General features: G+C 46.8%; 1 protein-coding gene, 2 non-coding genes and 1 pseudogene across 5 annotated transcripts in view; 2 read left to right on the forward strand and 2 right to left on the reverse strand.

Annotated features, from left to right (window-relative positions):
* Positions 1-900: 900 nt before the first annotated feature.
* TRNAL-CAG (transfer RNA leucine (anticodon CAG)) lies at positions 901-983 on the forward strand. Its single transcript has one exon. It is a non-coding gene; the product is annotated as a tRNA-Leu (tRNA).
* A 220-nt stretch (positions 984-1,203) lies between these two features.
* Positions 1,204-1,286, reverse strand: TRNAL-CAG (transfer RNA leucine (anticodon CAG)). The gene has a single exon. It is a non-coding gene; the product is annotated as a tRNA-Leu (tRNA).
* Positions 1,287-12,301: 11,015 nt separating this feature from the next.
* PLLP (plasmolipin) overlaps positions 12,302-23,508 on the forward strand; it is a 35,626-nt gene continuing 24,419 nt past the window's right edge. Inside the window, exon 1 of one of the 3 annotated variants that reach the window (XM_019754300.3) lies at positions 12,302-12,917. In XM_019754300.3, coding sequence (XP_019609859.2) covers positions 12,783-12,917 — 135 coding nt within the window. In that variant the 5' untranslated portion in view covers positions 12,302-12,782. The remainder of the gene's footprint in view (positions 12,918-23,508) is intronic. The other 2 variants (XM_074314835.2, XM_019754292.3) reach the window with 2 other exon arrangements.
* On the reverse strand, positions 17,657-18,422 carry LOC109459142 (high mobility group protein B1 pseudogene; annotated as a pseudogene).

The following is a 23,508-nucleotide window of genomic DNA, read 5'->3' on the forward strand; positions in this document are numbered from 1 at the left end:
CTGGGAGGTGGGGGTGCTCTAATGCCTCCCGGAAATTCCATGGAGAAAGGCGCCCTCGTGGCCCGGAGCTCTTCTGGTCTCTGGACACAGCCGGCGCGTAGATAAGTCTGTGGTTAGGGAAGGAGGGGGCAGAAAGTGCTGCGGGGGTCGGCTCGGCGTCACGCAGAGCTGGGGGGCGGGGGAGGAGCCATGAGTCACGAAATGACAGAATGCAGGAAGGAGGAGGCGAGAGAAGGATTGATTCGCGAGCATTATGTGAGCGCCTATTGTGTGCCAAGCATGGTTTGAGCACTGGGGGCACGGTAAGGAATAGGGCGGATCCGGCTGTGCAGCTGCAAGACTCTATCTAACCCGGAGTCTAAGCCTAAACTGAGTTAAACACACACATAAATGTGAAGTTGCAGTTTTGCCGAACGTTTGGAAGGAGAACGTGGGACCGGAGCTATGAGACCTGGCGATATCCCGGCTTCTCCTGGTTCCGGCACCAGCACATAGATCTATAAGCCAGTGCAGGTGTGGGCTTGATTGCTTAGTACAGAAAACGCACAATGTGTGAAGAAATGCAAGGTTGTTTGCAGATATGCAACATTCAAAGCTGATGTGAATAGTAAATGCATGCATGCAAAATGAATGCACGCGGGAGGCACGAATGCGCACGTACGGCAAAGTAATCCTGCGCCTGTCAGGTTTTCCAGCACGCCGCGCGCGCCCTCTACTGTCGCCGAGGTTCTTCGCTCCTCTCCTCCTCGTCCTATCTCACCCCGCACCTTCGAGCCGGCGCTAGTATCCAGCTCCTCCCATCGTCGGGCGGAGAACAAAGCCAGGGCTCACGCTGCTCCGTACGCATGCGCACACTATAGATGTTCTAAAGAGGCTTGTTTAGGAAAAGCTGCCAACGCAGTCAGGATGGCCGAGCGGTCTAAGGCGCTGCGTTCAGGTCGCAGTCTCCCCTGGAGGCGTGGGTTCGAATCCCACTCCTGACAAGTTATTTTTCACTAAGTTACAAATCACGTAGGTAGCATTTTACACTTTTGGACGTTCTTCTTTTTACAAAACAAAGATTTTCTTCTTAACAGGCTTTTTCTTCCTAATGCCATTTATTTAACTTTGAACTGTAAAAAGAACGTCCAGCTCTGTACCACGCAGTCAGACGTATGCCCTTTCCTTAGGGCTTGGAGAGTAAAAACACGAAAAAGGACACACTGTCAGGAGTGGGATTCGAACCCACGCCTCCAGGGGAGACTGCGACCTGAACGCAGCGCCTTAGACCGCTCGGCCATCCTGACTTCCTGGAGGTGTTTCCATGGGGTTTTGTATACTCTCTGGTGCGGTGCGATGTGGTCCGACAATTGGTTGCGGGGCTTCCGGCAGCATTAGCGATCCGTCTGTATACATCTCTTGTTGTCTACAACTTACCACCGGTATTGCTGAGACTTAGCGTTATTCTTAAACTGGTTCAATCTTTTTCACTACTTATATATTTTAAATGGCAACTCTGTAGCCTGAGCAGAAACGGAAAAGCAGTTTCTTGCCATCAGTAGAAAATAACCATAACAATAAAAACAACGGAAATGAAACTATATTACTCGGAACCTGACGTTCTGATGTTATTTTTAACGACTAATACTATCCGTGGAAAGGACTGCGACTATTGTTGGGCCCCTGGTGAAAGTGGGGAGGGGGGGGTTGACGATTTTTTTGGGAAGGGGGGCTCTGTGATGGACTTTGCCATGAGCTTCTCAGGATGGGAAGCCACAGGCAATGGGAGCCTGTTCCACAAGTGTTTAGCTGGAGCCTCATCCAGAGGAAATTAGCTTCTATACCTCAATAAACTGAACTAGGGAAAAGTTGGAGGCTGTGAAACTTGGAGAAGAGACAGTGTTCCTGTCTACAAAAGCCTGATGTGCGCAAAGAATTGGGAGTGTGTCCGTCTGTCCTTCTTGCTCCAAGACCTGCGGCTGGAGGTGCCAGAGTAATCTCCCCATCTCAAAATCCTTAGTTTAGCCTTATCTGAAAATCCCTTTTAACCCTGTAAAGTTACGTTCACAAGGCCAAGGGATTTGACATGGTTATCTTTGGTGAGGCAACCTGTGTGTGTTTCAGGGAGCATGAGGCAGGGTGAGAAGGAGACTATTTAATTCGTACGTTTAAATTCTTATATCATGTGCATATATTATATAATTAAAAATAAATACAATTTCACACGGTGATCAAGGTCAACATCATCAGTGATAAGTCAGATTGATAGGATGTATCCTTGATAGGATATGCCCTTGAATGGCACTTGACCTCTGTGATCTTCCTCCCCAAAACACATTACTCTGAGTCTGATCATGAGAAAACATTAGACAAATCCCATTTGAGGAGCATTCTACAAAATATCTGACAAGTGTTCCTCAAAGCTATCAAGGTCATCAAAATTAAGAAAAGTCTGAGAAATTGTCACAACCAAGCCTAAGGAGAGACATCGCTGGTAAATGTGCTATCCTGGATGGGATCCTGCAATGGAAAAAGGACATTAGGGAAAAGCTGAAAAATTCTGAGTAAAGTATGGACTTTAATAATAATGTATCAATATTGGCTCATTAATAGTGCCAAATATAACATACTAAAGTAAGGTAGTAATAATAGAGGAAACTGGGTATTGGTTATAAGTGAGCTTTCTGTACTCTGCAATAATTCTATAAATTTAAAACTATTGTACAATTTTTAAAATTCATTCAAATAATACAATTTCATAGTTATATAATAACAAAACATGTAAGTTTTAAAACATATAACTATTGTTTATATAGTTTACTGTATATAAATAAAATTATTTATTTAAGATATATATAACAAAGTGTGTATATTAAAATCTCAGAGGTTATAGAAACATCAGCAGCTGTGATTATCTCTGGGGGGTGGCATTTATTGAGATTTTTTTTTTCCTTAGGTTACCTGCATTTGATATTTGTATAATGAACATGGATTACCTGGGTAATTGTTTTCATTAAAAAACTGTCAGAAAAGAATGGGAAAATCTTTGAAAAAGAGAAAAGATTTCTGGATGTTCTTTTAATGGAATATTAGGTGTTGTCTACATTTGTGCTATCTAATACAGTAGCCACTAACTACGTGTGTCTACCGAAAACTTGAAATATGGCTGGGAGCACTTTAGATCCAACTATATACATCCCCTATATACAAGATGTGGTGTAAGAGTAAAATACACGTGGATTTTGAAGACCTCAGTACATAAAAAAAAAAGAATGTAAAATATCTCATTAAAATGTTTTATATTGATTATGTTTAAATGACAATATTTTGAATATAGTATTGGGTTAAATAAAATATATTATTTAAAATTATTTGAAATTCAGTTTGTAAGAATGCAAATAAATATTGTCTGGCAAGATGCAATTGATTCTATCCTTTGTTAGAGGCCAGTTTTGCATCTATTAGCAAATTCACTTCAGCTTTTTGGATTTTGAGGTATACACACACGTGTGTGTGTGTGTGTGTGTATTCACCTTTGAATTTCTTTTTCCTACATTATTTTACTAAAACAGTTTTGTTATTAAAATACACATAATGCCAAATGTACCATCGTAAGCATTTTTAAGTGTATATAGTTCAGTGATATTAAGTACATTCATATTGTTGTGAAACTATCATCACCAACCATCCCCATTACTCTTTTCGTCTTGCAAAACTGAAACTCTATCCCCATTAAATATTGACTCCCAATACCCTCCTTCCCCCAACCCCTGGCAACCACCATTCTACAGTCTGTCTTTATAAATTTGATTTTTTTAAAATCAAAAAGTAACTAAGTACCTCATATAAGTGGAATCATGCAGTATTTATTTCCTGGTGACTGGCGTATGTAACTTTTGACAATGTCTTCAAAGTTCATGCTGTAGGATGTGTCAGAATTTCATTCTTTTTCAGGTTGAATAATATTCCACTATACATATATACCACAGTTTATGTCTATCCATAGGTAGACGCTTGGATCGCTAATACCTTTTGGCTATTGCGACTCATGCTACGAGCATGGGTTACAAATATCTCTTCGACCCTGCTTTCTGTTCTTTTGGATATATACTCAGAAGTGGAATACACACTGTAATTTTATTTTTATCTTTTTTTAGGATTTTTATTAAAATATAGCTAACATACAACATTATATTAGTTTTAGGTGTACACCAGAGTTATTCAATATTTATGTACCTAAAGAAGTGATCACCGTGATAAGTCCAGCAATCATTGACACTATACTATGCTGTCACAATAGTATTGACTATATTCTCCATGCAGAGCAACTAAGGATGGCTGCCACCAGTATCAAGTCTTGGGTAGCTCTGCAAAAGCCAGGGCACCCTGAGACTTGCTGCCATGCCAGCTCCCTTAAGGTACAGCCACTGATAAAGCCTTGTGCATCCACAAGTTGGGTGAGGCAAGGTCTCAGGGAGTCACTAGAGGGGGAAGAATTGTGGTCACCAGGTTAATGTGGATTCTGGGTTCATGCCAGTGCTGAGCCTGGAGTGACCCAGCAAAAGTCTCAGAGCACACCGGGCCCAGTTGCTGCTCGCCTGGGTGCCGTGGACTCGGTTTTCCAGAAAGAATGCAATGTGGGAGGTACTGGCTGCTTGGGGAGAAAGTGCCTCCTGGGTTGGGGGAGTTGGGTGAGATTGCAGTCCCAGTGAGTCAGCAGGGCGGAGCTGCAGAGCTCACTGGACCAATCAAATTCAGATTTGGCCATGTAAGTGTAGGGGGCGGGCTCAAAACAGGAAAGATGGCGCCTGCCTTCTGGCTGCATAGGAGCAGGACCTCACACAGGGAAAAAGGCGACCGTACTCCAGCACTTGCCTGCAGCCACACACCTCAGTCTGCCGCCTGTATGCTTCCAACACCCCCCGAGTTACTGTCCCGCCGCTGGAGCCCAAGGTGAGTGCCTGCGAGCAAGTGAGTCTGTGTGTGGGCCATTTAAGAGGTCATCTGGGTTTCCTGCAGCTTCCATCCCATCCAGATGGTCAGAATCCTCCGTTTTTCACAGCCAGATGTTGTGGGAGCTCCTCTTCCGGGTACCAGTACTCTTGGTTGGGGAGGCTAGTGTGGGGCTGGGGTATGTCACCCCACAGCTGGGCTATCCCTCCCAGTTCTCAACCACCACACGGAGGTTTGGGGCCCATTCCATGTCTCCACCCCTCCTACCAATCTTGACGTAGCTTCTTTATATCCTTAGTTATAAACTTTCTGTTCAGCCAACCTCAGATGGTTCTTCAGGTTGATTGTTCTGTAATTCAGTTGTAATTTTAATGTATTCATGGAAGGAAGCAGGCGCAGTGTTTACTTACTCCACCATCTTGGGTCACCTCTATTTTTAATTTTTTGAGGAACCGCCATACTGTTTTCCACAACGAGCTGCATCATTTTACATCCTACCATTCATGCACAATGGTTCCCGTTTCTCCACATCCTCGCCAACCCTTGTTTTCTTTCTTCCTTCCTTCCTCCTTTCTTTTGATAGCTACCATCCTAATGTGAAGTGTTATCTCATTGTGGTTTTGATTTGCATTTCCTCAATCATTAGTGGTGTTTAGCATCTTTTCATATGCTTATTGGGCATTTGTATATTTTCTTTGGAGAAATGTCTATGCAAGTCCTTTGCTCATTTTTTTAGGTGGGCAGTTTTTCTTTTTGTTATTGGGTTGTAGTGGTTCTTTATATATTCCAAATATTAACCTCTTATCAGAGACATGATTTGCAAATATTTTCTTCCTTTCCATGGTCACCTTTTCACTCCATTTGTGTCCTTTGATGCACAGAAATTTTAATTTTTTTAAATTTTAATTTTGACGTAGTAAATTTACCTATTTTTATGTTTGTTTCTTCTGCTTTTGGTGTTATATCCTAGAAATGATTACCAAATCCAATGTCATGAAGGTTTTCCCCTATGTTTTATTCTAAGAGTTTTATAGTTTTAGGTGTTGTGTTTAAGTCTTTGATTTATTCATTTTGAGTTAATTTTCATAGATGGTGTAGGTGAGGTCCAACTTAATTTTCTGTGTGTGGATATCCAATGTTCCCAGTACCATTTGTTGAAAGACGGTCTTTCCCCACTGAGTTGTCTTGACACCTTTGTCAAAAATCATTTGACCACATATGCGAGGGTTTTTGTGCAGTTTTTGAAAACTAAATATTTCTTTAAGTGGACTCATTTTTAACTGCAACAAGTACATATTAACAAGAAACGTATAATTTGGCTATAATAGAAAACCTGCATCATTACATATAAATGGAAGGCCATAGTAAAAATAAACACAATGGGACCACACCACTGTCATTAAATTCTAGCCAGAATCTTTGCTCACTAAAAAGAGATGAATGGAATTAGATGTTAAACACATATTAGCACTAATGGAGCCTTTCTCCTTGGCATAATCAGATTGAAAGCAAAATTAAAAACAAAGCACTTCTAATAAAGCATTTGAAGTATTTGATGACTGCCCCCAGACCATCAAAAATCATCTCACATCCCACACAAAGGTCTTCTCTGGGGGAATGCACAGCCCTCAGATCCTAAAGGGAGTTCTTGTCACTACTCCCCATTCCTCAAGCCTCTCCCACCACTGGCCATACATTCTGGGGTTGGGGTAAGGATCATAATGGACTGAAAGATGCTCTGGCTTCTACCTCCTACAGGGGCTGAATGAGGGAAGAGAGGCTGGAAGGGGCAGAAGCAGCTAGGTAGGCTGGGAATGGCCTGGGGATACTCAGGCAGAGCAGCCTCCGAGGGTTCCTGCTGGGACGAGAAGATGTAAACGCGGATTCTAGTTCTGCCAATGCCTCTAATTCCCTGGGTGACCCTGAGCAAGTCACTGCCTTTTTCCAGCCTTGGTTTATTTTACTCGTCTATAAAGTCAGTGATGAGCAGCCACTTTGGGAAACAGTTTTCCAATGTCTTATAAATTAATGATACACCTACCATATGATCCAGCAATTCTACTGCTAGGTACTTACCCAAGAGAAATGAAAACATTTGTTCACACACACACACACACACACACACACACACACACACACACAAACCTGCATGTGAATGTTCATAGCAGTTTTATTTCTGGGGACTCAAACTGGAAAGAACCTAAATGTCCATCAAGGAGTGACTAGATAAAGAAATTGTGGTATATCAATACAGTGGAATACATTCAGCAATAAAAAAATACAACAATCTACTGGCATGCTCGGCAATACAGATGAGTTTTAAAAGCTTTATATTACATGAAAGACCCCTTCACAAAAGACTACTGTATTAGTTTCCTCTTTCTGCTATAACAAATGATCACACATGTAGTGGCTTAAAGCCACACAAATTCTGTTACAGTTCTGGAGTCCAAAATGAGACTTAAGGGTCTAAATCCAAGTGTCAGCAGGGCTGATTGCGTCCAAAGGCTCCAGGGAGAATCTGTTCCTTGCCCCTTCCACTTCTAAAGGCTGCTGGCATTGCTTGGCTCCTGACCGCATCAGATCAGTCTCTATTTCTGTGCTCACACTGCTTTCTACTCTATTGTCATCAACTCTCCCTCTGACTCCCTTTTATGAGGACACTGGTAATTACATTTAGGGCCCACCCAGATAAATTATCCATCCAGGATAATGTCCTCATCTCAAAATCCTCAATCGCATCTACAAAGTTCCTTTTGCCATAAAAGGTAGCATTCACAGGGTCCAGGGATTAGGATGGAAGCTCTTGGCAGGGGAGGCATTATTCAGCCTGCCACATTTATTTGGCATTCTAGAAAAGGTGAAACCACAGTGACAGAAAACAGACCAGTGATTGCCCGGGCCCAGGGTGGAGGTCACAAAGGAACTTTTTTGTGTGGTCAAAATGTTCAATGTTTTCATTTTGGTGGTGGTGACATGACTGTACACATTTATCAAAATGCCACAAAGTAGGAGAAATAAAATAGGAGAAAACAATAGCAATATATAAAAGTGACAAAAGATGAATACCCAAAATATAAAAGGAGCTCATAAACTTAAAAAAAGCAGTACACCTGAAATATATGTAATTTTACTAACAATTGTCACCCCAATAAATTAAAAAAAAAAAAAAAAAGCAGACAGGGCTACAACCTAATCCACAAGACTCCTGTCACTTCTGACACACCGGCAGAGTTCAGAGCATTCCCCAAACCGCCTTCAGGTTCAATAATTCATTAACTAGCAGGACTCACCGAGTGCCCTGCAAACTGAACGCTCGTGGTTACAGTTTATTACAGCTAAAGCATATAGATTGAAATCAGCCAAGGGAAGTGCACATACGGGTGATGGAAAGGTTCTGGAATCAGATAGTGGTGATGGCTCACTACAGTGAGTATACTAAAAATAACTGACTTGTATAATTTTTTAAAGTGTGAGCTTTACGCTCCAAAGGTGGAGCTTCTGTTGTCCTCTCCCCAGGGAACCACGGACTCCATGCATTACTTTACCAGCACTGATGTGTGACAATACACATGGTGTATTTCCACCCAGGTAAGCTCATTGCCTTGGTGTCCAGAGCTTTATTGGGGCTCCATCACATAATCGTGGTTGACTGTCCAAGTAGCTTATCTCAGTTTCCAACTCTTCCAGGTGGAGCTGAATGAGCTGATACCATGTCCCCAGCCTAAGCCACAATGTTAGACTATCTGGTGTGGCCAGATCCCACCCTAAATCACACTGATGTGACTAGCCCCACCTTAAACAAAGACATTTCTCTCAGGCGTGACATTCCATGGGTTCAGACATTGCCTTCCAGAAGCTGAGAGCAAAAGCCAGACCTCTCTTGGGGAAAATTAAAATTCTTTACTACAGAATGATTCAAATTTTAAATTCACAAAAAAGGAAGTATGAATGTCCAATAAGCTTACAAAATGCCATTACACATACTCAGGGGTAGGGAATCCCAAGAAAAGTTGGTCGGCAAATCGGGAAAATCGGCTCCTTGAGCTCAGGTGGTTGGTAGTATCAACCATAATTTTGTGGAAATGATTCATTGTGGAGAACAGAATTCAGGAACGGGAGAGCGAAAACAATTCCTGAGAAAGGGCGGCGGGAATTCCAGCCTGGAAACCCTACTCAGGGGAGTGGGCAAATAGTTAAGCTCACTGATCTTCGTGGGAGTGTTAACTAGCATGGTCTATTGGAGCAATTCGGCTTTTTTTTTTTTTTAAGTGCAAATACCCTTCCATCTAGTGGTTTTACCTTGAAAACTGGATCCATAGTCTTACATGTATGTGCAAAGATGTGTAAATAAGAATTCTTATATACTAGTACCTGTAACGAGGAGCTATTGGAAACCACTTAAGTGTCTACCAATGGCAGGAAGGATAAAGAATTACATAGTAGATACTCTATCAAATATTACCCAACATGTAAAAAGAATGAGGGCAGCCTTCATGTGCTGTCACAGAGAAATTTCCAAGACATAATGTTAAGTGAAAAGATCAAGTTTCAATATACAGAGTATAATCCCATTTTTTGGTAAATTTTTTTTTAAATGACGTACAAATCAAGTCTCTGTGTTTCTACGTATCATATGGTAGTGAAAAAGAAAAGATCTGCTAAGATACTCCAAACGCTTCTCAGGGACTCACTAGAGGTGAGGGTGAAGGTTTGGAGATGTGCAATGAAATAAATTAATGAATTAATTGTGCAATTAAAAATAAAGAAACTGAAACTAGCCATCCCCACAGCACCCATCACAGGGCCCGTGGGAAAAGTCCTCAATCAGTTTTGCTGGTTACAATCCTCAACCTCCGGAAGTTGGCTTCTGGAAGCTGTTGGATGAACCCCAGCGGAACCTCTTTGTGAATTTTTTAAAATTGTAAGTCAAATGGTGTAACTGCCCTCCAATGGTCTGTTTTTTATAATAAAATCCCTTTCATTGCCAAGGGGTTAATCCCCAGGTGATCTGGTCCCTGGCTGTGTCTGGAACCCCATCTCTTCCTCGTTCCCTCAACTCATAATCTTCTGTCTTTCCTCAAAGACCCCCAAATTTTTCTTGCCTCAGGTTTTTGCACTTATGGTGATTTTCTCTGCCTGGAATGCTCTTTTCCTGCCTGATTCTTATTCGTCCTTTAGATCTCTACTTAAATGTTTAGACTTTCCCTGACCCAGCTATCTAAATGACACTCCCAACCCTCAATTAGTATTCTTTTCCCATGGCATCCTGGTCTTTTCCTGTAGCAACTTAACACAATTGGTAATTATGCATCTACAGTTATGTGGCTTTATGTATTTAGATTGTCTGTCTCCCCCATCAGACTCCCTGAGAGTGGGGTCTGCTGGGATGGCCCACAGCCCTGTCCCCAGTGCCTGGCACCCACGAAACATCTGCTTAGTGCTTGCATCCGCATTGCCTCTCCAGCATGTGCCGCCCACCCCAACAGAGGGCAGGCCCAGCACACAGTATGGGCTTGGCCAGAGTAGGGAGCCTTTGCAGAAGTGAGAACTGAGGCAAGACATGAGTTGCAGCTGATCTGCGTGGCGCTGGCCTGCTCAGACCCCAAGGAGGAGGGGAGCAGCCCTGAGAATGAGTGGGCGTTCATCTCCTTATCCTGGTTCTGTCCCTCCACCCCACCCCAAGGACCTAGGGCTGTCATGGCGCCAGTAGAGACTGGGTGGGCAGCTGGTCCCTGCCTGGGGATAGGTCCCTTCCCACTTTTTCTAACTGGGGGTGAGTGAAGTTGGTTTCCAAGAAAATGTCTAAAAAACAATACAGTGATTGAGTCTTGCTTGCTGCCATTTGAAAGGAATGAAAGTGGGATGAACCAAAAAACAAAATCCAAACCAAAACCAAAACAAAACTACTCTACTGTTTTAGAATCTGCCTCAGAAACAATCACTTTATTGTTTTCTGTGTCATAATAAAATTAAGGGTTTACCCAAGAGCTCTGTTCTGCACTTGGGCAGAGAGTAGGCAGAGAGGGTGGTCTCTGAGTAATGATTTTGCAGCTACCAAGAAGCACTCCTTGTTCCCTGAGTACCTACTGGGGGATGGATTCAGGTGTATTTGGGGTAAGGGGTTGAACATCCAGTTGAGTGGGGAAAGGGTTAAATCAGCATCAACCAGTGATATTTCCAAAGCAGATCTTGCCATCCTCCTGTTTGAAACTCTCTAGGCCTGAGAATAAAATATTACCCCCCAACCCCCAATTATTCAGTAGGCTGAATGATCATCAAAAAACATCAGCCCCTATCCCAGGAACCTGTAAATTTTACTTTATAAACAAGAAGGGCCTTGCAGATTAAATTAATGTACCGGATTACCTGGGTGTCCTTAATCCAATCACAAGTGTCTTTGCAAGAGAGAGGCAGAGGGAGATTTGATACATGCAGAAGAGGAGGCAATGTGACCACAGAGGCAGAGAGTGCAGTGACTGAGGTGAATGAAGTCAGGGAATGTCAGCAGCTACCATCAGAAGCTGGAAGAGCCAGGAACAGATTCTCTCCTAGAACCTCCAGAGGGAAAGAGGTCTGTTTACACCTTGATTTTGGCTCAGTGAAACTGATTTCAGGCTTCCCGCCTCTAGAGAGAATAAGTTTTTGTTCTTTTAAGCCACCAAATTCACAGTAATTTGTTCCAGCAGTCACAGGAAACTAATACAATCATCTAAATAACCCTTTGTGACCTGTCCTTGCCAATGCAGGAAATCTCACCCTCACGCACTTTGTCCAAGCCACCAGGATCTTCTTTCTGTGCTTCAAACTGTCCGGTTTCATCCAGCCTCATGACCTTTGTTTTATGATAGTCACAGCATTTGTCACTATCTGAAGTTATTTTTTTTTCTCCCCAGTTTACTAGTTGTCACCACATGAGAAAGTAGAATCCAAGAAGGCCTTGTTTGGCTTGTTCCTTGCTGTACCTCCAGGGCCCTGGATAGGACCAGACACTCAGCAAACATTGGTCAATAAATAAAAGGAATAATCCGTGCAAGGCTTTATGGCCTGAATGTTTGTGTGTATTTCAGGGTGCAGGTGGAGCAAGGACACTAACTCCAACATCATCTCCCACCTTCTGACTGACCCCCCTGATTTATTTTGCACAACAGCTCTGTGAGGCGAGGTCCTTTCATACCCTTTATGACAGACAAGGAAACGGAGGCTCAGCGATCTTCTGCTACCGCTTAGTATGTTCAGAAGTACAAGCCACATCAATAGGGTCATGTGCACCCACAGTTTATCCAGGCCCTCCCCTCCTGGATGCTCGGTTTCCCGGGACTCCTTAGGAGTAGCTAAACAGGGATGCTTATTCTGCTTTAAGGACAGCGCGAAGAGACGCAGCAGGAGCTCGCCGCCCTAGGGCACCCAGCGCCCTAGAGACACCTGGAGAAAGCCGGTAGAAGCTATCAGTTAGGAGGGCGCGGAGCAGCGTTGTCAATTCCTAGTAGAAGGCTTTCCTCAGGACAGAAACGCGCAGCTATCTAGATTCGTTCTGACGGAGCCATCTCACTGACCGTGGCCTCAGTTTCCCCGTCTATAAAGTGGACGCGACTACATGTGTCTTGAGCCTGGACCCGCGGCGGTGAGCGAAGGGTTAAAGGGGCGGGTCCCGCGACGAGGGCGGGGCCGGAATTTCTGCTGCACCTGGCGCCTCCAGGCTCCTTCCCAAGACACCGCGCATAACGCCCGGAGCCGAGCGGCGGCGGGAGCCGGAGCCCCCCCAGGAGGAGCGGCGTAAGAGCCGGTGCCCAACGCGGGAGGGGCGGCGACGGCGGCCGGTGCGACCCCGGGAGGCGAGCGGAGCTGCGATGGCCGAGTTCCCGTCTAAAGTGAGCACGCGGACCAGCAGCCCAGCGCAGGGCGCCGGCGCCTCGGTATCGGCGCTGCGTCCGGACCTGAGCTTCGTGGGCTCCAGCCTCGGTGCGCTCATGCTGCTGCAGCTGGTGAGCGCTCGCGGGGCGGGGTAGGGGATCCCGGCGGGCTTTGGGGGTCGGGGGCCCCAAGGAGGCCCTCCGTCGCACCCCGTACCCACCCCAACCCAGGCTCACACGCGACGCGCCGTGCCTACCCCCGGGGTGCCTCTAGGACTAATGCCCCAGGTGATCACCCTGGAACCTCACCTGGAGTCCCCGTTGCTGTCTGCGAGCACACGCACCATACACCCATGTTCAGAGTGCCCGTTCCAACGCACCCTCACCCCCAGGTCACTAGGTGGTCACTAGAGGCCACCCACAAAAGCGCTCCAAGAGCCACAATCACTGCGAATGACTCTCAGTCTTTGCAAGGCCAATGCCCAGCCCTCCAGCGGACCCAGCCTGAGGCAAATTCCACTCTGGGCTAACCCTCTGCGGCGCTCCCAGCCGCTCCGTGTGGCTGCACCCCAGAACACTCCTGGTCTAATCGAGACGGCACATCCGTTCCAACTCGTACACTTAGGCACCGCTCTGTGGGCTCCCGCGCAGGAGCTGGGCCCTTCTGGCTTCCACTGGGTGACCCGCCGGTTTCCAGCCGGTTTGGCTGGCCTCGCGGGCTGAGATACCGTGTCCAGCACTGGGGTGGGGGGTGGGAGGAATGATTGTGGGAAGCCAGAGGTAAGACTCCTATGTCTTCCAGACCCTCTGAAGGCCCCAGGTGAGGTAGACCGATGGGAAGAACCCTTTTCCCCTCCACACGCTCCTTACAGGCCGGGGGGTGTCAGCTTTCTTCCCCTAGTACCCTCTGGTGCGAGTCAGGAAACTGGGTGGCCGCCCCTGTGAGAGGCTTTCCGCCAGCCGAGGGCCAGGATCCATTGCCCTTTTGGGCCTTTCCAAACGTCCCCCTATTGCTGTGTCCTAGCAAGGCTGCCAGGCTCAGGCTGGAAGGCTGGGTCGTCTTGAGACTGAACCTCCCTCCTGGGCCCTCTCCCCACCCCAGGTGAGGGCCTGCCTGCGGCGTCAGTGATATATATCTTTTACGAATGTCTCAATCTCTCTCTGTGAGCCCCCCTCCCCCACCCCAGCCTCACATTCTCTTGAGGGGTTTCTTTAAAATGTAGAATGTCTCCACCCCCGGAAAAAATGTGGAATTGGAATTTGAATGTCAGGAAGTGCAGCCCAGAAATCTACATTTTTAATTCTCCGAGAGTTGTTTTGGAGATGGGGGTGTGCAGGGGCAGCGATGGTGAGGTCAATAACTAATTTAAATATGCAGGTAGGAAGACCCTGTCTGGAGCTGTGTGCTGGGCTCCTGGTGCTTGTGAAGCCAGCAGGAAGGGAACCCGGGCCCAGGGGCGCGAAAGGGCAGAGGAGAGGGAGATCAATTCTGAGCCCTGGAAGGTTCATGGAGGAGAGGTGGCTTGTGAGCAAGGACTTTATTGAAATCTGAGGCCAAGGTAGGGAAAGAGTGTTGAAAGGGCAGGGCGCTGTGGGAGCCAAGGTTTGGGGGTGGAAAAGTGGAAGAGAAGTTTTAGGGAATAGCCAGCAAGTTGGTGAAACTGGACTTGAAGCACTTCTTTCTGGGGTGGCCAGAAGCTGAGGGCCTTGTGTACCTCTGCAAGAGATGGTGACAGTATTCCATTGGCAGCCTTAGGAGGTTTTGGACCAGCAGAGGGGTCTCTACTGGGCTGAGATGATGAGGGGGTGGGTGGATCCCTAGGGTTAGCTAGCTCCTGGTAATAGGACCTGAGCATCCGGCTTCTTTTGCATTTCAACAATGAGAATTGGAATTAGAGGAATTGGAAGAAGGAGCACCTTGCTGTGCCTGCAAGGACCTTGGTAGCTTCCTGTGGAGGAGGCTTGTGTCTCTGATTTGAGGGTGCCTGTGGTCTCAGCAACCCGCTCCTGAACATTTGGGTCCCATTGCACAGATGTGGACACTGAGGTCTAGATAGAAGATAGGACTCACCAGGATCCTGTGGTGGAGCTTGGCACTTAGGTCTCCAGACTGTCAGGGACTGGGGTGGCCTTCCTCTGCTTTCCCTGCAGTGCTTTTGGGGGAGGGGGCTGAGAAGGAGGATGAGGGTCTCCCGTCAGACTTCTGAAGAGCTGCACCTTCCCCCCCCCCCTTTCTTACGCCTCCCTCCCCACTCAGGTTCAAGCCGTTGTTTCTCACTCCAGTTGTGTAGGACACAGCTCCCTGGCCCATGCTGGTATTATGAGCCTTGCGCTCCCCCGGCTGAGGCAGTCGGTCACCAGCCGTCAGTAGGCCATCATGGCAGCTCACGACAGCTCTCGCTGGCTGCTGGCCACTCACGCTGGCCACTGGTCACTTATGTCGGCACATGGTAGCCCACGGCCAGCTGCACTTTTTAGTGCCTTCACCAATCTGCTTCTGGGAGAAACTGCTTCCTGAGCTGTTTCTCTGGCAACAGACAGTTCCACTGGGTCTGAGATGGGGTGTTCACACAATGGGCACTACCATCTATTAGGAAGCAATAGTAGTTCCCACCTGTCAGGTACCCACTAGGCTCTAGGCGCTTTGCCAAGAGCTTTATATCCCCTTTTTTTCTCCCCCATTTTACAGGTGAGGAAACTGAGTCTCAGAGTTCAGTTTTTTTGCGTGAGATCTCATTGCCCTCCTCCACAGAAGATTTAAACCCCGAGTGGTCTCTGACTTTTCTGTCCTGTGCTCTTAATGATCACACTCAGCTATGGTTCCATGGGGCACAGGGCCTGGTGCTATTGAGGGAGTGATGGAGACCCCAGGTCCCACACCTGCTCTCCAGGAGTTCTTGGTCTGTGAGGGAGGTGCTCAGAGGATGTGCTTCCTGTGGAGAGATCAGGGAAGGCTGCATGGAGGAAGTGGTAAATGGGAAGATGAAAGCTAATTCTCCATCATACCCCTCCATTTCCCAGGATTTGGTGAAGTGGCCCAGATGTGGTGAGAAGAAGGGGGGGGGGGGGAGTCAGACACAGGGCAGGTAGAAAGGCCCTGTCCTCTTGAGAGGGGCTTTATGTCTACTATTAAATGTGTCCTGAAAAGCCAACCTTAGTGGTTACTGATTTATCACTCCACCCACCCTATCTAGTTCCTGAAAGAATATTAGATGGAGTATAATATTAGGTCACATAAGACAGAAGAATTAATTTATTTTTTAAAGGTGGTATGTGGGGGCGGGGCGGATTGACTTAAAAAGAGCTAAAAAGATTATTGTACCAGGAAGTTGTATCAATTTTAATGCTGTTGATTCTTTGTAGAGCTTCCTAGTGGCCTAGGCAAAAAGGGAAACATGAATGGATGACGATAGCATCTTAAAAAAGGAAGCAGGCAAGTTTGATCAACTCTTTTGGTTATAAAAACCTGGAGGCTTTGATACTGCAGATGTTTGTGTGGTTAGGGGTGAGGAATGTTGTGGAAGTTGTGGGTAATTTGTGCTCATGGCTGATCCTAAAGCCTTTATAGAATAAGTATAAAGTGAATACCGTTAAGTGCCCATGTTTCCTATTTTTTAAATCCTCCCCAAGTGCCAGGGAGAAAGATGGTCTTACCTGGGTTTCCTGATGAGGCAACAGGCTCAGAGAGGTTGAGGAACTTACCCAAGGTCATGGGGTAGAGTAGCAGAGATGGGGTTTGGCACTCAAAACTGGGAATTCAAAGCCTGGCTCTAGTTATGCTTCTAGTTTTCATTGTTTTGTTTTTGGTGGGAGATGGGGGTTCCTAGGTGCTTTAAAGGTGAAGGAGAGGGACTTCAGGAGGGGAGACTCACCAGGAACCAGGCCACTAGGGAAGCCTTCCTGACAGAAGTGGGCTCTGAAAGGTTTAGTTATATGGAAGGGGGTCAGTGCTAAGGAGGATCTTGAACAGACCACAGCTTCTGCAAGGGCATCCTTGAGGCCCAGGATGTAGGAGCCATATGAATGCCCTGTGGCAATAGGGCAGTTGTGTTTGGCACCTTCTATCCTTTTGTTCTACCTCCTGAGTTGGGAGTGGCCACAATTCCCAGTTTGCAGGTAAATAAACAGATCAGAAGCCTCTCCTGTTATTAGATCACAGTGATCCAGCCAGTGGTGCTGAGTATTGGTGGGAGCACAGGCCTGGAAGCAGAGAGCCTGGGGTTCAGATCCTGGCTCTGTTCCTTCCTGGCTGTGTGATCTTGGGTAAGTTCCCTCATTTCCCTGAGCCTCAGTTTCCTTGTCTGTAAGGTAGTGATGGTGGGATTGTGAGGACTGTGGAAGATAATGCCTGCAAAGGTCTGAGTGTGGAGTATGTTGGAATTGACTGCATTTAGGAGTCACTGTGTCATAGAATCCTAGGGCTCATATGCTTGCTCCCGGAGGTCCCTTGGTGCATGCTCAACATGAGCTTGCATGCTTCCAGGGACAGGGAGCTCAGTCCTTCTCAAGGTGGCCTGCTCCATTCTGGTGTACTCGGGAGTGTTAGAAAGTTCTCCTTCATGGTGATCCTGGCTCTGTCTTCAGCACCAGCAGGCAGCCCAGCCCCCCTGGGCAGGGCAGGGCCTGAAGGTCAACTCAGATCTCCAGGAAGGGGTAGCCTGGATGAGGTTGTCGGGGTCTGAGGGGTGTGAGCAGAGGTTGGTCCCATGGGGATTGCATTGTTACGGTCTCCCAGGGCAGGGCTTTCCTAAGCTCTGAGATCTGTGGGTTCAGTCTCCTTAGTGCAGCATTCCAGGCGCTGCCTGCTCTCTGGCTTCCTCCAACACAGAGCAAACCAGTGCTTTGTATCGTTAGCTCCGCCCACACTCCCCACTTGTGGCAGGAAGGGTGTTGAGGGTTTGGAATTCATTGTATTTATTTATTTATTTATTAAAACAAATCTTTCTTTAAAAGGAGTGAGTTGTGTACAAGGGGGTTAAATGCTTTATAGACAAGAAAATAAACTGCTAGAACTAACTTATTCATCGCCTTCTTCATCTTCATCCTCTTCTTCCTCTTTGTCTTCCTCTTCTTCCTCCTCTTCCTTCTTTTTCTTGCTCTTTTCAGCCTTGACAACTCCCTTTTTTGCCACATCACGCCTTCCTTTAGCTCGCTATGCAGCCATATCCTTTTCGTAGTGTTCCTTCAGCTCCGCAGCCTTCTTCACGTAAGGCTGCGCGTCACCTGCAGCCGTGACATTCCACATCTCTCCCAGCTCCTTTGCAACATCCCCAATGGATAGGCCGGGGTGCTGTCCTTTGAGTTTTGGGCGATACTCAGAACAAAACAAGAAAAAGGCTGAAGGAGGCCTCTTGGGTGCCTTGGGATCCTTGAACTGCTTTTTTGTTTCCCCTTTAGGAGGATATACGTTTTCATTCCTCTTTCATAACGGGTCTTGTCCACCTTTGCCATGTCTTCAGATTTTCCTTGGTCTTTAGCAGACATGGTCTTCCCCTCTCTGAGCACTTAGAAAACTCTGAGACGTGGACTGAAGCGTCTAGATGCTTCTTCTTGTGCTCCTCGGCAGGTTTGCACAAAGAATGCATATGATGCCAGTTCGCCTGTCGGCCCCTTAGGGTCTCCTTTGCCCGCGTTCAATTATTTGTCCTCAGCGAGCAGAGTCGCCCAGTGCCCGCCCAGCTCACACTTGTCCCCAGTGCTGTCCCCATGGAGCTCAATGTACTGCAATGGCTGTGAGAGCGGGAGTCCGACACAACCTATTTGGAATTAATGTAGAATATATGTAATAAATATATGAACACATTCTCCTTAAAAGAATAAAAACCTATTACAGATAAGGCTAAAGTTATTAGACCCCCTAGCCTTCTCCCAAGGGGACCACCATTTTGGGGTGTTTCCGGTTCTTTTTCCAAACATTTAGAAAAATAAATCAATGGTTCTATTCTGTACCCTTTGTTTAGGAAGTTGGTTTTCTCACTGTCCGTGCACCTGTGACCTCTTGTCATACAGAGCTGTCGCCTCCTTTTTGACTCATTCAGGGTAACCCATCGTGTCATGGTAGCCCCAGCTCACTTAGCCATTTGTCTACTGATGGACCCATTTAAAAACATTGTTTTATTTGAAAAAAATTATGTAGACATACAGCAAAATAGTCAAACAGTACAAAGGATTATCAATGGAAATAGAGTCTTTCTTCTCCCTGACAGGTCGTGTGAGGCAGCCGCCATTGTGTGAAGCGTTCCAGGGCCAGTCAGTGTGTATTTCTACACAGAACGCCTCTCCTCACGTAAAACAGCACACAGATGGGAACGCTGTACGTGTGCCCTGCCATGCTTCTCCCCCCTTGGCAATACACCTCGGCTGTTCTATACCAGTGCACATTGCACTGCCTGTGTCTTTCTTCAATCCTTTGTTTACTAGTTTTCTTTAATAAGTAATATATTTACAACACTCTGGAATAAAAACAGAGTGGGAAGCAGCACAGTGAAAATTCTCTGTCCCTTTGGATTAGAGTTGACCCACTCTTCCTAGTTTCCCAGGTACCGTTTTGCCTTTCTTTCAGGACATGTACTCAGACTTGGCTATAAATTCCTACCTCTCCCCATTTTTACCCAAAGGATGTAGTCTGTCTATATCCCTCTGCTCCTTTCCTTTGTCACTTAAAAAATGTGTCTTGGCGGTCCTTTGATCTCAGTGCTTGGGGCGTGATGGCTTCTGTAGCGTTCCACTGTGCAGCTATGGTGTGATTTGAGTGGCGCGCCCCTTTGTTGACAGACACTTGGGGTTCCCACTCTTGCTGCACAAGCCACCCAGTGCTCCTGTCATTTCCAGAAGTGGGACCGCTGGGGTGGATGGGTGTGTTTGTGATTTCCATAGAGACGGGTAAATGCCCTCTGTAGAGTTCACACCTGTCCCCCTTAGTGTATCTCCAGGTAGAGTCTGTCCCCACAGCCTTACCTCCACTGTGAATCAGTACACCTCTTCATGTGCCCCAGAGTGATAGGTGAAATGGTGGGTCAGTGTAGCATTATTTTGTATTTATTTATGTGTGAGATTGACCTTTTAAAAATACATTTAAGAGCCTTTGTATTTCCTTGTCTGTTTGTATTCTTTCCCCATTCTACTGAGTTGTTGGTCTTTGTCTTATCAGTTGCTAGGAGCTCTAGATGATTTGCAAATATATATATATATACATATACATATAAATATATATATATATATATATATATATATTTGACTTTGCTCATGGTGCTTTTTGGCAGAGGGACTTTTATTTTTATGTTGCTAACTATTCTTCTTTTTCTTTTTTTCTTTCTGGCTTCTGGACTTCCCCACTCTGAGGTAATAAAGAAATTCTTCTATGTAGAACTTAGAAAATGTCACATCATTTACCATCAGTCACATTCCTGAAAGACTAGTAGAGAGGACAGCCTCATTTTGGTGCTAAAGTGTCTTTAGTATCTTCCCACCCCCACCCCCTTTTTTAAAATACCATGTTTCCCTGAAGATAAGATCTAGCCGGACCATCAGCTCTAATGCATCTTTTGGAGCAAAAATTAAAATAAGACCTGGTCTTATATTATATTAGATCTGGTCTTGTATGTTAAAATAAGACCGAGTCTTATATTAATTTTTGCTCCAAAAGATGCATTAGGGCTGATGGTCCAGCTAGGTCTTATTTTCCGGGAAACACGGTAGGGAGCTCGGGACCCTGGGAAACACCTATATCTGTCTAGGATGTAATAACATTGTTTTAAATTTATTGCACTTAATTTTACAGTTAACTTCTATTGTGGTAGATAATGCAGGTTTACCACTTTTTAGTGATTTAAAATTTTCCTTTTAAAATAATGAACTAATTTGTGTGTGATACACATATGATCCTTTCATCAGTGAGGATTGGTTAAATGATACAGCTGTGCAATGGCACACTGTGCAGTTAGGAAAAAGATACTATGTTACCCCTCAAAGAAAACAATAAGGCAGCTCTATATGTGGACAATCTCCAGGCCATATGGTTAAGTGGAAAAAGCAAGGTGCAAAACTGTGTGTAAAACACTACCATTTGTATGGGAGAAATACACACAGACTATATGAGATGCACCTGTCTGAAGCGTGTGTGTATATATATATATGTAGACAGTGTCTGGGGAGGCACTTGGTTGCCCCTGGGGAAGAGTATTATCATAGGAGAAGGGAGATGTGCTAAAAACACCATTTTGTTACCTACCACATCATATATATTACTTATTTTAAAAAGAAATAACTTATTAAAATGTCTTTCAAATAAATGAAAATATTGAGTAAAAAGCAGTGTGGGTAGCTTGTGAGTACTGCAAAAGCTATGAACGTGGCACCTGAAGGCCCCTGGGGCCCAGAGAGGGGAAGGCACTTTCCCAGGATCACACAGCAGCAAGCAATAGCCCTGAATTCGGTGTTACTGGCTAGGTGACCTTGGGCAGTTTTCTTAGCCATCTAAGTGGAAAGAGGACATGGCCTATGGCGGAGCTGACAGAGGTATGGGCTGCGAAGCTGTCCCCATGTGGTGGATGGTCACTGTTTCTGTACATGGGGCAGAGCTGGGTCACCCCTTGTCAGCTAGTCAGTTGTTTGTGGTGGAAGTCAGGGAGGACCAGGCTCTGATGGGCTGGGGAGCTGCAGGGGGTCTTCCCTGGTCCCCATGGTCAACTGGAAGCTGAGTATGGGGGGGCTGTTTTTCTTGGCAGCCCAGTGAGCCCAGCCCTGGATACGAACAGGTCCTTTGCTGTTGGGCTGGGCTGGTCCCTCCTGTTTGCCCAAGGGGGAGAGGCCAGGGTGGCACCCCAGGGTCTCACAGAGGTCATGGAAGGCAAGGGCTGAAGGTCAGGCAGGGCCCAGGGCCCCTTCTGAGACATTCCAGCTTTGATAGGAGTGGGGGGTGGAGGAGTGTCAGACAATGATCTGCCACCTGTACAAGGTTAGCTGGCTGGGGTCACCTGTCCCTCCTTGAAGTTAAGATGGGGTGGGGCTTAAGGTCACCCAAAACATTAGTGCCAGAGTCAGGTAATAGAGAAGACCCTCACGTTAGGCAGTCTCCCTGGTCCCCAGCAGGCAGAGGCCAGGCCTCATGGTGCTAACTCGGTTCATATGCTCCCAACACCCAGGTTTTTCTGGAGGGCCAGTGGCAGGATGGGGACCTGCCTGGGTGCTGAGAGCAAAAGCTGTCATTCCTTCTGCCCAGGTGTCTAGGTTGGCCCCTGCCCGTCTCTGTTCTGCCCTCCAAATAAGTGTTCTTCTGGGGAGTGTCTCTCTGTTCGGGATTTGGAAGCCTGTCTGGGTCCTACGCCTTAAGGTGCACGACCTCAGGCCGGGCCCAGAGCTTCCACGAACCTTGGTGTCCTCAGCTGTGAATGGGGCAAGTGCTTTATTTGAGAGAGTTGGGCTCTGGGAGTGAAGCAGTGGTGGGGGCCTGGTGGGGCGAGTGAGGGGACCAAGGCTTCCTGGGAAGGCTCCGTGGGTCTGTGGGGGTCTTAGTGCTGGGAGGCACACGTCGGCTTTCTGGTGGGGGAGGAGGGTAGGCAATCAGGTGAGGTCTCAATTTCTGGAACCTCACCGAGGAGTGTTGCCACTTGCTCTGGGTGCCAGGGAAGGACTTGGGGATATGACTCAAGGGGCCTCCGCCTGCCTTCACAGAACTGGGGGCCTTTTGGGGGAGGGACCTGCTTGGTTTCTGGCCCAAGTGCTGAGTGGGAACCCAGGTAGGCGAGCATGCAGGAGGTGGTATGAGCTTTGTGCTGGGAAGAGTTTTCTAAAGCCCTGAGGCAGACCACAAAGGAACAGTGGTGGCAGAGGCTGGGCTCTGCCGGAGGACCTCGTTAGGGGTCTCGGGGTGGTGGGCCACTGGTTAGGGGTGTGCAGCAACCTTTTCCATCTCTGCGATTTTTAAAAAAGCCTCAGTTCTGAGACTTGGGAATCAGGAGTAACAGGTAATGGTAAAGGCCGCATTTGGAAAGTCTAGCGGTGATCCATTGTCATCTTCCTCCTCCCTGGACAGCCTAGGCTGGGGGCTGCATGCGACAGGGACCCTGGCTGCTCAGCTCTTTGCTGCGCCTGGCACCGAGTGGCCCTTTGGAGAGTTTGTTCAGTGACCGAAGGACTCGATTTGGTAACTCACATGCCCACTTTTCAGATAAGGAAAGGGAGGCTTAGAGGGGCTGGATGCCACCCCAGGCCCAGCAGTCAGCTCTGGCGCCTCCTGGAGCGCTGCTGTGATGCCCCCAGATTCTCAAATACTCAGAGTGTGCAGCGTGGGAATTCCAAGAAGCCTTCCCCCAAGCCTGACCCTCTGCACGGGGAGGGGTGTGTGTGGAGTGGTGGCCAGTCCAGGCGCCTGGAGCCTCTGTCCCCTGCGCCTTTGTCTCCTGTGACACAATAGGTGGCTTTTTGTCCCCATAAAGTCCCTTTCACTGTAGGGAGAACGGCCAGGGTGGGGGTGGAGGCGGGGTCTGGCCAGGCCAAGTTCTGAGTGTCCTCAGCTGCCCAGATGTGTCCCTGTGAGGGGGAACCCTGGGAAGGCTTCCCGTCATTGACCTGGGCCTCAGTTTCCCCGGTGGTGCAGTGGGGAAAAGGGAGTCTTGGGTGTGATGGGTGGGCCCTGCCCTCACATTTTTTCTAAAACATTTGGTTTTGTTTTCAACATTTAAAAAGATTTTATGTAGAGATTCAAATTTCTAATGTCTCTTGA

This window comes from Rhinolophus sinicus, chromosome 8 (assembly GCF_057876585.1).
Source record: "Rhinolophus sinicus isolate RSI-liver-muscle chromosome 8, RSI-T2T, whole genome shotgun sequence".
In the NCBI taxonomy this organism is placed as follows: Eukaryota; Metazoa; Chordata; class Mammalia; order Chiroptera; family Rhinolophidae; genus Rhinolophus; species Rhinolophus sinicus.